This window comes from Urocitellus parryii, chromosome 6 (genome assembly GCF_045843805.1).
Source record: "Urocitellus parryii isolate mUroPar1 chromosome 6, mUroPar1.hap1, whole genome shotgun sequence".
Lineage (NCBI taxonomy): Eukaryota > Metazoa > Chordata > Mammalia > Rodentia > Sciuridae > Urocitellus > Urocitellus parryii.
This window is the reverse complement of record NC_135536.1, coordinates 94,924,897-94,938,081: the sequence shown is the minus strand read 5'-3', so window position 1 is coordinate 94,938,081 and position 13,185 is coordinate 94,924,897. Positions and strand designations below refer to the sequence as shown.

Sequence of the window (13,185 nt, the reverse complement as noted above, 5' to 3'; positions counted from 1 at the left end):
GCAGTATGGGCAAAGAACCCTGAGAATAAAGAAGAGCTGGCCCTCATCCTGGTCAAATCACTAGTCCTCTTCATAATCTTAGACACATCCATTTCCATCTCTGAGTTACTTCACTTGTCAGATGAGGAGGTTGAACAAGAAGATATATGGAGGTTCTGTTCAGTTTCACATCCAGAACCCATCTTTACACTTAATATTATTTCTAAGTTGTGATCAGTTAACTGATGCTGCATGAGTAAGAAACCATGAAAACTGAATACGCGGTTGGGGCTCTAGAATAGCATGGCTGATGCTCTTCTCCATGAGGCTTGAGGAGTCAGCTTGTTTCCTTTTGAGTCTCACACCTTTTACACTGGGTTGAGTTTGTATAATAAAACAAAGTTAATTTCACAGACTCGGTGCCTTCATAATCTTTAGTGTCACACATGACTTTTAAACAGTTGCCACAATTTTTAGGTTGGTTTTTTTTTTTTTTTTTTTTTTTTTGGTCTCGCTGTGTCAGTGATTTAGACAGTCAGGATCAGGTAATTGGTTTCCCTTGTCAAGTCCACAGTCTTGGACAGAGCTTCTGGGTGGCTGAGTGTCTGTCCTTTCTGGAACTGAATCATGCTCCATGCCATCTCTTTTCTTCCCTTCTGGAGTGAAAGAGAAAAGAAACCACCAAGGGTAGAACTGAAGGTTCTAGAATTAACATATTATCTAATGGCACATTTTAAGACAACTAGGGAGGGAAAGAACCTGCCACTTGTGCTTCTTCTCAGGGTCCTATCAAGAAATCCATGAGGCCATGGCAGCTACCAGGAACAGCTACTTCCCAGTAGTTCTGCCTCTCTCCCACCACAAGGAGACAGGAGCAGGTGCCCAGAGCACAGTAATAGCTCTTCCCAGCCAAGCCCCGTTGCTGGCCGGCCTCCCCAGCTGGTTGACTTTTACAACTGGCATTTGATACAGACTGACTTGCAGAAACTCTGCAAAAGTCGCCATTCTCAATTTCTCTCTTACTTGGGATTCGTGAAATTCTATTAAAAGGAGATAAATGCAGAGTTGTAAGCGTAAGGGAATAAATACATCAGTATGAATGAGCAGCAGAGTGTGATTCCCCTTCAGATGCTTTGTTTTCCTCTCAGCAGCTCCAACATAGCCTCATAATGAGATCAACTTTTACTTTTCATTTAGAAACAATGGGAGAAGAGGTGGTTCAGCAAAGTAGAAAGACAAAAGGTGCCTGAAGGAAGAAGTATGTCACTGAGGAAGAAACATTCGGGAAGCACAAAGTCATTTAAGCTGCTTTGAACATCATAATCTGTCTTAGTCCCACTTTTATCTGAGTGAAAATTAAGAAGCTGTGCACTCGAACATGTTCCTGACCTGCTGGCCTCTAAAGACACGTACCCAAGGAGACTCCCCTGACCCCCGCCAGCCCTGGTCAAGTGGAGACTTGAGTTTAGCAGCAGTTTTTAAATGATGAACTCCTTTGCTTTTATTTCAAATTTTACCCATGTCAGTTTTCTGAAGGTCTCTGTGGAATGCCCAGGCACCAGAGGTGTAGGACTAAGGTCCTGTTGTCACACCTGAATTGTGGGGATTGGATGACTTGATATCCAATCAGCATTTAGACAATGCCTGGCACTCTGCACTTATGAACTCTCATTATTATTATTGCTTTTATTATTATCTTCAATAAAGGGTACAAATCTAACCTAACCAGCAGGTAGAAGATGTTTTCACCATCTAGCCAAATTCTGTTTTTTAAATGTCTTTTTTAAAAAAAAAATATATATATGCAGTCCCTTTACCTCTTTGGCTATTGAAACATGTTGAGTTGACTTAATAAAGATGATAGCAGTTATTTATATTAATAGATAGAAAAAGACTTTTTAATAGATGATGTCCCCTCATGTGATGTTTTGGTAGGTATTCATAATAGTGTTCTCTCCTGTGATGTTTGTGACTCAGACATTAACTTCTAGGGATGTTTTTGAGAAAGATACATTTTGATACCTTTGTCTTATAGTTCTCTGTCCTTAAATGAGGTTTTGAGCCCTGTAGGCTCTTTGATAGTCTTGTTTGGGTTTTTTGTTTGTATTAAGTAAAATGTGGCTGGGGGAATACAGAAGGCTCCATTTTAAGGAGCTGTCTTAAAAATGCGCCTTGAGATAATATGTTGATTCTAGAACCCTCAGCTCTGCCCTTGGTGGTTTCTTTGCGTTTTTCACTCCAGTGAAATTTATATCTGTTGGAATAGAGTAGGCACCTCTACCATTACATAAATTCACGATGGCAGTGCTGTTTATGTTAGCATTGACTCTGACTTCAGCAGTGAAATATTGCTTGTTTCAGCCTCTAGCCTAGCATGGAAGGATGGTGATTTTGCTTTTCAAAAGGTTAAACTGCTTGTAAACAGTGTCACTGCTGCCTTTTTGACTAACAGGGTGAACTTGAGGTAGAAAAAAATCTGATCCACTTAAAACCCTATTTTTTTTGTTGTTTCATTTATCATCATCGTCATTGTCGTCATCATTATTATTAGTACTAGGATTGAACCCAGGGGTGCTTAGTCACTGAGCCATGTCCCTAACCTTTTTATTTTTCATTTTAGGACAGGATCTCACTAAGTTGCGGACACTGGCCTTCACAGGCACGCATCACCACAACCAGCTTTATTTATTTTATTTTATACTTTGAGACAGGGTCTTGCTGTGTTCCCCACGAAGGCCTCAAACTTGCAGTCCTCCTGCATTACACCTCTACGTAGCTGGGATTGTAGTGGCCCACTGTGCTTGGCTCCCTATTTTGGTTTTTAAATGAAGAGTAGCTCTAGACTGGAGAAGACATGTTCTTATTTTGAGGTCCTAACCCTTTCTGAGTTTCACTGGTGTCAACCTGGCCATTGCGGCATTCCTAGGAGGCTTGGGGCAAATCCAGCCAGTCCTAGGTCAGGCCAGACAGCCCTCTATTTGTTTTAAAGAGGAGACCATGCAAATCAGGGGGTACAGAGCCCAAGCAGGAAGTTCTCAGTTTCATCTCTCCCCCTCCTGATGCCACTTACTGAAGTTTGTCTATGTGTGAGTTGGGCTGTGGAAAGCTTCCCTTGAAGGAAATGGTCATATTTGACCCAAAGGACACACTTATTGCTTCCTTAGAGGAGATCAATGACCGGGGCCCTTGAGGGCTGACCCCAGCTTTGGCCTCTGTAACATTTAGGATGCTACTAGGCAGTGATGTCCTTGATCAACCCCTGAGGAGAAAGGACAAAATTGAGAGAGGGGAAAGGACAAAATTGTGCAGATGGAGAAGGTGAACTGGAGCTGTGGTGTGGCCGTGGCCCAGCAACAGCCTCAGCTGACCCCATGGGGAAGTGGAGAATTGGAGTGGCCTTGGAGTTGTCCACTGTGGGGTTGAAATGATCAGACCTTCGTTCCTCTTTCCAATTATCTGTCATCAGATGCGGTACCTAGAGATGGTGTGACCTTGGGCAAGGCAGCCCTCTACAGCTTGGGTGATCCCTGAAGGGGCTGGCAGCACTTCCATCGACTGGGGCAAGGCCTTCCTTGAATAGAATCTGGGGGAAGCACGCAGCTCCATGACAGTTATTCATCAAGTGTGCATTCACCACACCCACAGAAAACCATCATCATGGTAGTTTGGGTGTGCCCCCACAAAAACAGAGTTGGTACCCTTATGCTTTGAGACAGGGTCTTGCTGTGTTTTACCCTTAGTCTTGTCCTCCACGATGGTCAATTCTTGGTTAGCACCCAGACCACAAGGTCTTCTCTGAAGGATTTCAATGTATGCTTTGTAGAAAATCAGGTTGAAAAGAAGTACAGGAAGTGGAAATGATGCCAAATTTAAAATCATAAGTAGGGGAGTTTAACTCAATGCCAAACATGGAGAGAACTGGGAAAACAGAATTTCAAAATAAATGACACTTGGCATGTTATTATAGTATTAGCATGCTGTCATGACTTTGTGAAATAATTGTACACAATCTTAGATTCTAAAGGGAAATTAGTTTATTATGTTCTAATCGCCTGAATTTGACCAACTCCTTGGGCAAATCTGCTGCAAGAAGTACTCACTCTTGAAATGGATTATTCTCTACACAGGTTTTCTGTAAAGATGGCTATTTCTAGTCTCATGATTTGACCAATATTATATGTGAATCATAATGATGAAGTTCTATACTGTTCTATTAATACTGAAACTCTTTATTATGTTCCAGATATTGATGAATGCAGCACTATCCCTGGAGTCTGCGATGGGGGTGAATGTACAAACACAGTCAGCAGTTACTTTTGCAAATGTCCCCCTGGCTTTTACACCTCTCCTGATGGTACCAGATGTGTAGGTAAGTTTAATCATAGACAACATGTATGGTTTGTATAAGTCAGTTCTGCAGTGAACATCTTTCTCGACAAGTTTGTTAAGGGGGACATATAATCTCTCATTTGTAGTAAAAAAAAAATGTGCATTTATGGAAATATATTGAACTGTAGAGCACTCTCTCAAAGAACAGAGGAATCTTCTGGTCTTGTTTTGGGATTCATTGTCTCCTATGAAAGGTGGATAATCCAAGAGACACTACAGATATCCTCCAAATTAGCAGTGCAGTGGTGCAGTGTCAAATCTTGAAGCTATTATCTATTTGTAACTCCACCTTCCATCATTTCCTAGGGTCTATGTTAATTTAGGACAGAAATTTTGCAGTAATATCTTAATTGCTCTCCCTGTTTCTTGGCTTCTCTACAATCCATCTTGTCAGATTTATCTTCCTAAAATAGTGCTTTGATTAAATAACACTCTTGCTCAAAAATCTCTGGTAGTTTTCCACTCAGGCTTGGAAATTAGCAGTTTTCAGTCTGTGTCCATTGGATCCTTCAGGGGTACAGACTCTTCCAAGGCTGCTGGGTATGAAGGGGACAGTGACAATAGGACAGGCTCTTCCTTCATACACATCCTCCACGCTGGCAATTTCACTCTTACTTGTTGTGGCTTCCATGCAAGTTGTCGGTTAAAGGGGGCTCTATTTAAAAAGTAGGTTTGGCAACTGCTGGATTTAGCAATTGTTAAGACTTCCTTCGAAGTCTATTGTTTTAGAATAAAATTCACATTCCAGAAAGCACAACCTGATAATCCAGGGGCTTCACTCTCTAGCCCCTTCCCAGCTTTACTAACCTGGCAGCACAGTCCAGCCTTCTCACCACCAAGTGGGCCCTTCATTTAGGGCCCTTCATGCCTCTACTCATACATGTTACACCACTCTGAACATGCATCTTCTGGACTCCCACCCCTTTCATGCCTCCACACAGATTTTCCGTCTTTGAAGATGTCCCAGATCAACTTACTAGAAAGCAACTTACTCCCTTACTTGAAGACATGCCTCTCACGAATGGCCTTGTGGGGATACCTGTGTTGGCATGTTTTTGTCTTCCCCATTCAGTTGAAAGCTCTCTGTAAAGACTGGTAACTGCTCTCCTTGTATTCCTGGTGGTTCTCAGCACACTTTCTTGCACATAGTAGGTACTCAGTATTTGTTGAATATCAAAAGGGGTCATTCATTATTAGCTTTAGGGTAAAGCTAAGAAACCTGTGGCACAGAGCCTTGCCAAAAATAAATGCTACCTTTTGATATTTGTGTCTGGTCCATAATCTCCAAGACACTCAGCTTCACATCTTCATAATGTATTTTGGACCAAACTGAAGCGCATTTGAAGGTCTGGCCTACTTTTTCCTCAGTCACATATAATAATAACAACTGAGGGAGTCTCTTAGAGTTGATAGCTAGTGAGGACAGTCTACCTGAACTTTCCTTAAAAACAGCAGTGGTGTCTGGCTTGCCTGGTTTCCTGGAATAGTCATTGGAACTGCAAAGAAAGAAGGACAAGCGCAATCCACATAAGCTCCTTTTTCTTCCCAAACAGCCCCAATTAGCAAGTGACCTCCAGTGGGTCTAACCAGCAAAAAGAGAGAGATGAGGGGCTTTTCTTGTCCAGACAGTGGGTACATTTTGTTTTTAACTCTCAACAAGAGCCCTGGATTACATTAAAGGGATTAAAATACATTTACTTACCAGATGGTTTATATTTTGAAAATTCTTTATTTAATCAAATCTATCCATGCTGCCTTTTTACAAAGGAAGAGGGGGAGGGAACTAAGATTCACGGATCACCTCTAAGGTGTGAGGTGTTTTATGGAAACTGATTTAATGTTCAAAGTACTATAGTTGGGAGGAAGCGGAATTTAGAGAGAGGTTAGTAAATAATTTGGTACAATAGTTTAATCAGGAGATAAGCCTGGGAGCTGGGATCCCATGGTGGGCCTGTATGAGTCTGCAGTACAGACCTCTCCCCTTACTTTCTGCCATGAACATCAGATGCAGTCACAACTTTCTTGCCATCACCCCAGACACGCACTGTTTTCCCATTCCTGGAACCTTATTGCAACCATAATTAGCAACTTGCTGCATAATTTGACCCCAGTGACACCGCTGCCTTTCCTATCACTCATATTTCCCTCCAACCATAGAGATCCCCAAATTTTCCCCAGTGACAAGAAAATACAAATAGTCCCCAACTCAAACGAATCCAAGGTTTGTTTGTGAGATGGTTGTCTAGAATTAGTGACTCTAAGTAATAGAAAAACCTATTTGTAAATAGTCTTATGTAGTATTTTCTTTATGCATCTCTTACAACAATGAAATTCCCACTGTTACCCTCTGTCATCACATTCTGACCCTCTCAGTCTTCTCACCTGCAACACTCCCTCTTTTCTCTGAGCTCTTATAGTACCACTTGATAATAACTTTTATGTAGGACTTCCCTTTTATATTAGTGTGGCTTATCACTTCAACTTCTTGGGGTGATAAGGATGTCCTGTTCCCACTTTAGCTTCACAACTCCTAGGTCCTAGTTGGACACAACAATGTTAATGATTCGTTAGGCAAGGCCTGGGATGATCTGAAAATATCTATTTTAATTTTTTTTTTTGGTACAATATGATTTTTGCATCCTGAGGATAAAGGACAAGTGATTCGTAAGATGGGAAAGGAAGAAGGTTCCCTACTCCTTGTCTGCCAGGGCAGATTGAAAATAGTTGAAGATGTCTATGATTCCTCCTACTTCTCTGTAGGCCCTCCAATTCCTGACAGTCTTCATCCCTGGCTCCCGTAGGTCTTCAGGTTTCCTAAAGCCACCCTGACCCTCTATGCAAAGTAGTCCAGGTCCTGGAGGGCTGCTTTCCCCCTTACTATGGCACTGCTACCTACAGAAGTGAAAAACTTCAGGTTGTTCTGAGCTCAGTTCCTCCAAATGGTCCCTGATTTTCACAGTTTTATCCTTCGTTTTCTCATTAGCTTTAGGTTTTCTTTAAAATTAATCCATAAATCAGGGACTTCCACTAATCCAAACACAACTTGTAATTTTTTGAGCGTGGACATTTACCATTTTGATCAAGAGTCTCTGACCCATTGAATTAACTTATTAGTCAGCCAGATGGGCAATAACATGGTATCACAGTTAATTTGCAAAATAATAGACATTAGCCCATTAAGAGTTTACCATTGGCAGTTGTAGATTCCAGTTTTTCTCTGAAGGAGATAGTCATACTTAAAATTATATGTACAAATTTCATAATTTGGTCAAATGTTTATACTGGGTTTTGAGCACCAAAATAGTTTGAAGCTGGGATCTGAGCCAGTTTGAAGTATCTCTTCCTATTCTTAATAACCATTGGTTTCCATGCCCAAAATATTTACTAAATGAGTATATAGAGTATTAGTGGCTTTAAGGCACTGCTAATCAGAATGTAGGAAGTGCCATTCCTCCCCCCTCCCCAGGCTTCCCAGAGTTTGCTCCACAGCCCCTTCTCTAGCCATTTACCCAGCATCAGGCTAGAATAAAACTTATTCCAGCTCTTTACTGAGACTGTTAATCTGACCAGAGGTACAGAAACTGGAACCACAAAAAATTTCTGGAAAGCACATTTATACTTGCTAGTGGTTTTAAGTACTTCTCAGAAATAATCTTATATCTGTAAGGCTGACGTATAATTTTCTTTTACGGTTTGTCTAGGTTTGTTTTAGCCTTCTTCACTTAATGTTAATAATTGAAATGTTTCAAAATTAGTTTTTTTAAATTTTATTTTATCGATTTATTATAACCCTCAGAATTTGGAGGCTCTGTGTTTTTAAGAATGATGTTGATGATAAGAATTATAGGCATGACCCTCTGTGAGAAAACTTGATGTTTAATAAGTTAGACTCATAGGAAACATAGGGATGGATTTGGGACTAAAAGATCTTCCATGTTACAAAAAGATTTGCTATTTATATTCTTTTAAATGACAAGCATAGTTAAAATATTATTTTTCAAAACATAATTTTATAGGAACCAAACTGAGATATATTGTACTTAAAGAGAGGTGCACCTTCAACATGTGCCAGGTAGATAAAGGTGTTTCATACTTTACTGCTTCCTTCTCTGTTTTATTAGGACTATCTCAAGGCTTTTCCTATGCTAGACACTCTTTTTGATAATCCAGAGTCATACTGCCTGTGTCAGATATTGTCATGACAGTCAGACATGATGTAACCCAATAAATTAAGTGATAAATAGAAATGTGTCTTACCATGTTGCTTTGAGAAGATACCTTTCTGCCAAAAAAAAAAAATTAAATCTTCTAGAATTCTTATATTCTATAGGGCTAAGAATTTGAAATCCTTTATGCTTTGAACTTGTAAGTCATTAGAGCCTTAAAAAAAAAATCTGTTTAGGCCCCAGGACAAAAGGAATCTTGATTAATAAGCATTAGATCTAGCTGTGAAGTGGCTCATTTCTTTAAAAAAAAAAAAAAAAGCTCACAAGTCTGACTCACAGTTTCAGACTAAAATATAAGAAAGATCTTTTTGAAACATAGACTATAGCTCAGACTTAATGTTGTTTTAAAATAGATTTATATAAATATTTGCCTAAAGTGGCTCAAATTAAGTAGATGGAAACCAAGGACAACCTAAGTCTCTCTTCAGTACAGAGACATGTCTTTATAAATAATTAACTGTCACTGCCGGTGATTTTCTTAGTCTCTCTTTCCCTATGGCACATATGGTTTTAATCATTCATTGCCACCTTGGGTATGGAATGTGGGCCTTTGGCCAAGTGCACCAGTGTGCAGGGGCAAAAGGTGCGAGACAAGACATTTCTGACTGAGCCTTGCACAGGCACAGTGCTCACAGTGTCCCCTGCAGGGGACAGAGGAGTGAGTTCACCCAGCCGTTGCCCACGCATGAGGCATAGAGGTGCTGAGGCAATCGGGTGTGGTCACTGGTTGGTGTGTTTCTTTGTTTTCTCAGATGTTCGCCCAGGATACTGTTACACGGCTCTGGCAAATGGGCGCTGTTCTAACCAGCTGCCACAGTCCATAACCAAAATGCAGTGCTGCTGTGATGTCGGCCGATGCTGGTCCCCGGGGGTCACTGTCGCCCCTGAGATGTGTCCCATCAGAGCAACAGGTAAGGTCCCTTCTAATCATCTACAGAGTATCCCAAGCCAGTGACAGTGTGCATGATGCGGATCTATCGGAAACTTAGGTAAATAAGTAAGACTCCTGGAAATGTAAGAGATGACAGCCAGGGATCTTTCCCCAGATGATGTATAGGGAATCGCAGATGTTTATACAGCAAGGACTGTTTTGAGACACTACTACTTACTTAGCTTGCATGTCAACACTGAAGAGCCACCTTTTCAGGAAGTTCTTGTTTTCTTTTATTCTCGCTTAGGGACTCAGTAGCTCATGTTCAGGAATCAGACTCAGTAGGATAGAATTCAGCTCCCCCAGAACATATATTTCCTCTTTGCCTGACATTTGAAACTTTGCTCTTTCTGTTGATATTTTTTCTTCATGACGTTTCTTTTCTCTGTTATATTCCTTTCATTTCCAACTAAAAGCTTATTTTTCTCTGGCCCAAACTATTGCAGTAGCCTCCCAAATTGTCTACATGAAATCCAAAGGTGCCACATACATTTCCCAAAGTCTAACTCATCTAAAGTTGAGTTTTAAAATTATGTCTGGAGAAGAAGTAAAGAGAGATATTCAGAAAAATTTTCCTCGGAATGAACTTGGGCAATATTCAGTGGTCTGAGTCACACCTAAGATTTTACTACTTAGTATGGCATGATTGATGTCCCCAAATCTGATCTCCAGATCTTAATCTTTTAATGTTCTTTTTAGTAATTTTATTTCCTCATTAAATTATATAATTGAATTTTTTTCTTGAACTCAGTCTAAGCATTTTTAAACTCAGTGTGTCCTATTTTTCTGAAATCCTTGCCTAGTTCAGGTCTTTACTCCCTACTGTCACCCTTGCTTGTTATAGACCCTTTGGTGTGTTAAGGACCCACCTAAACAGGACCTAATCCTGGGTATCCCAAAGTTACCACAGCTGGAAATGCTCCCTTGTGCTTTGGTGGTTCCAGTTTGTACTTTTGCTGTGGCTCGGCTTCGTGCCTACATTTGTTCACCATATTGGGTTTTTGTTTTTTTTTTTTTTTACTATTTGATAAATCTCATTAAGAGGTCTCTTTCATCATTATAATTTCATATTGTTCATGCTTTTTTTTTTACTTCTATAGTCAGCTTTTTACTCTTTAAAAAAAATCAGCATCATCTCTGAATTAAGTAGGAAAGCTAGACATCAGTTGAGCAAAATTAGCCCCTGGTTGCTGATCCTGACCACAAAGGGTTTCACTGGAAAGTTATTAATCTGTAGAAAGTAGGAAAGAGTAAAGGACCTGGTGTGAGACACTTTCCTAGAGGGCTAAGACCAATTTAATGGCATTCTTAAAGTAATATACCCATCTAATTAACAGAAATGCCGATAAGCTATCCAACTTCTTTTATATAAATCCTAAAGAATTAAAAAAAAAGAAAGGCTGAACTGGTGCTTACAGGTATTTGGAAACAAAGTGAGTCCCTTGATATGGTTGCCATTCAGTTAAATCCAACTCATAGTTAATGAAATCCTCTTATGTGCAATTTACAGGATTGGGCTAAAAGTGAGAATTAGTTATGAGTCGTATATGATCCTTGACTTCAAAGACTGCACAGTCTCAGGGGTAGAGATTTGATGAAAGCAAGTGCCCAGGGATTGATGGATATGGCATGACCAGATAGAAAGAATGACTATGATTTGACAAAAGGAATTGTAGCATCCTGAGTCAGGGAAACACAAACAATATAAAAGTCTTTTCCAAATATAGGGGGAGTACTATGGAATCTTGTAGGCTTCAATTCCAGAAAATAATAATTAAAAGGTAGTAATGGAAACTACTGAAAACATCAACTTGATGTGAGTTGGAATGTGAAATATGATTAAAGAAGGTTTAGAAACAGACCAGCAGGTTATAGCAGGATATGTGGTGGCTTGGTGTAGGTAGCCATATGTAAATTGTCATCCTATTCCATGAGGTTGAGTTATGCATGCATCTCAGTAAAACGTTACTATTCCTTAGAATAAGTCAAAATTCAGTCCACATGAAAATGAAGATATTAGCCTGATTTCTATCAATGACTAAAACTAGTATAGAAAGTATTTATGGAAGAATCACTGTGTGTCTATGATAATATCAACATTCTGGCAAAAGATTAAAATTTTTAAAATCCCATCATTAGTTTATAGAAGGGAATCTGAAAATTAATAAAATAAATATAGCCCTTGAAAACTGGATATTATCTTAAAATATATTTTTGAAAGCTCAGATAAGATGCGTAACAAACCAAAAGATCATTTATTCTGATAAAGACCTAGAATTGTGAAAAATAGTATCAACCTAAACATTTGCTCCCTACTGATAACTACAAAACTTAAGCTTTTCCTCTAGACTTCATATTCTCTTTTACAACTGCTAAGTGATGATATCTGACATCTCAAACTTGTGTGTTCAAAATGGAACTTGACTTCTACCCACCAAACCTGCCCCCATGGCAACTTTTTCCTTCTCAGTAAGAGACACCAGTGTCCACCCACCTACTCAGCCCCCCCCCCAAAAAACAAAAAACAAAAAACAAAAAAAAACTAGAAGACATTCTTGATTTTTTGTTTCTCAGCTCTAACATTTACTTCTTTACCAAATTCTACTTATTTATCTTTAAAATGTGATTGGGCAAATTAGTCCACTTCTGCCAAATTTTATCACTACTGATTTTGTCCAGTCATCATTATCTTGTCCTTGGTTTTCTGCAACACCCTTGCCTCCTACCAGTTCATTCTCCAAATGTCAGCAAAAGTGATCATCTGAAAAAATTTTATCTGATCGTATTCATCCCTGCTGAAGACCTCCAGTGGTTTTCAACTGCACACTCTTTAGTTCTCTGTGGAATCCACAGGAGGGACCATCTTATGTTTTAAAACTTATGCAAGAATCATCTTATGTTTTCCATGAGGTGAATTTTGATATAGTCCATGACTTTCTGGCTTTGGGGAGGAACATATTGTGCACTCTATGGTGAGTTTGGAGTTTTGAATCATTATTCCAATATGGTTATTACTATGGGCACAAGAAATGCAAATGAAATCCATGTTTTTTCCTTTTCTCCAATTGTGCAATGTGCTTTGAAGATCAATTTTTCTTTTCAAAGGGTGATTACTCTATGATATCAGCTACAGCTCAGCTTGTTGTATTATGTTGTGTTGTGTTTTTCCAGAGGATTTCAACAAGCTTTGCTCTGTCCCAATGGTAATTCCTGGGAGACCAGAATATCCTCTTCCACCCGTTGGCCCCGTTCCTCCAGCTCAACCTGTTCCTCCTGGCTTTCCTCCTGGACCTCCACATGTAGTCCTCAGGCCACCAGAATATCCATATCCATCTCGGGAGCCACCAAGTAAGAATTCAAAAGTCATCTTATTTTTCTTGTGCTAGTCAGGGTGATATTTTTTATTTGCTTATGCTGCTTTAGTCGTTGATAAATCTATCAATTATTGATCTGTTTTTTAGTTTATATAGTATTGTATATAGTTCTTAATTTTCCTATTGAATAGATAAAAATGGAAATCTTTTGTATTTTATAGAAGTAAATGCCCTTTTATTTTTGATGCTTTCAGCTACATGTGGGAGAGTTATAGGAAAGACTGAAATCAGATTCACAGGATGAGTTAATAATAGAAGATTGCACTTCAGGCTATATAGCATACAA

General features: G+C 39.4%; 1 protein-coding gene across 1 annotated transcript in view; it reads left to right on the top strand.

The window, feature by feature from the left end:
* Positions 1-13,185, top strand: part of Fbn1 (fibrillin 1) — a 222,211-nt gene that overhangs the window by 109,869 nt on the left and 99,157 nt on the right. The window contains exons 9-11 of the mRNA XM_026390109.2: positions 4,223-4,348; positions 9,347-9,505; positions 12,697-12,873. Coding sequence (XP_026245894.1) covers positions 4,223-4,348; positions 9,347-9,505; positions 12,697-12,873 — 462 coding nt within the window. The remainder of the gene's footprint in view (positions 1-4,222; positions 4,349-9,346; positions 9,506-12,696; positions 12,874-13,185) is intronic.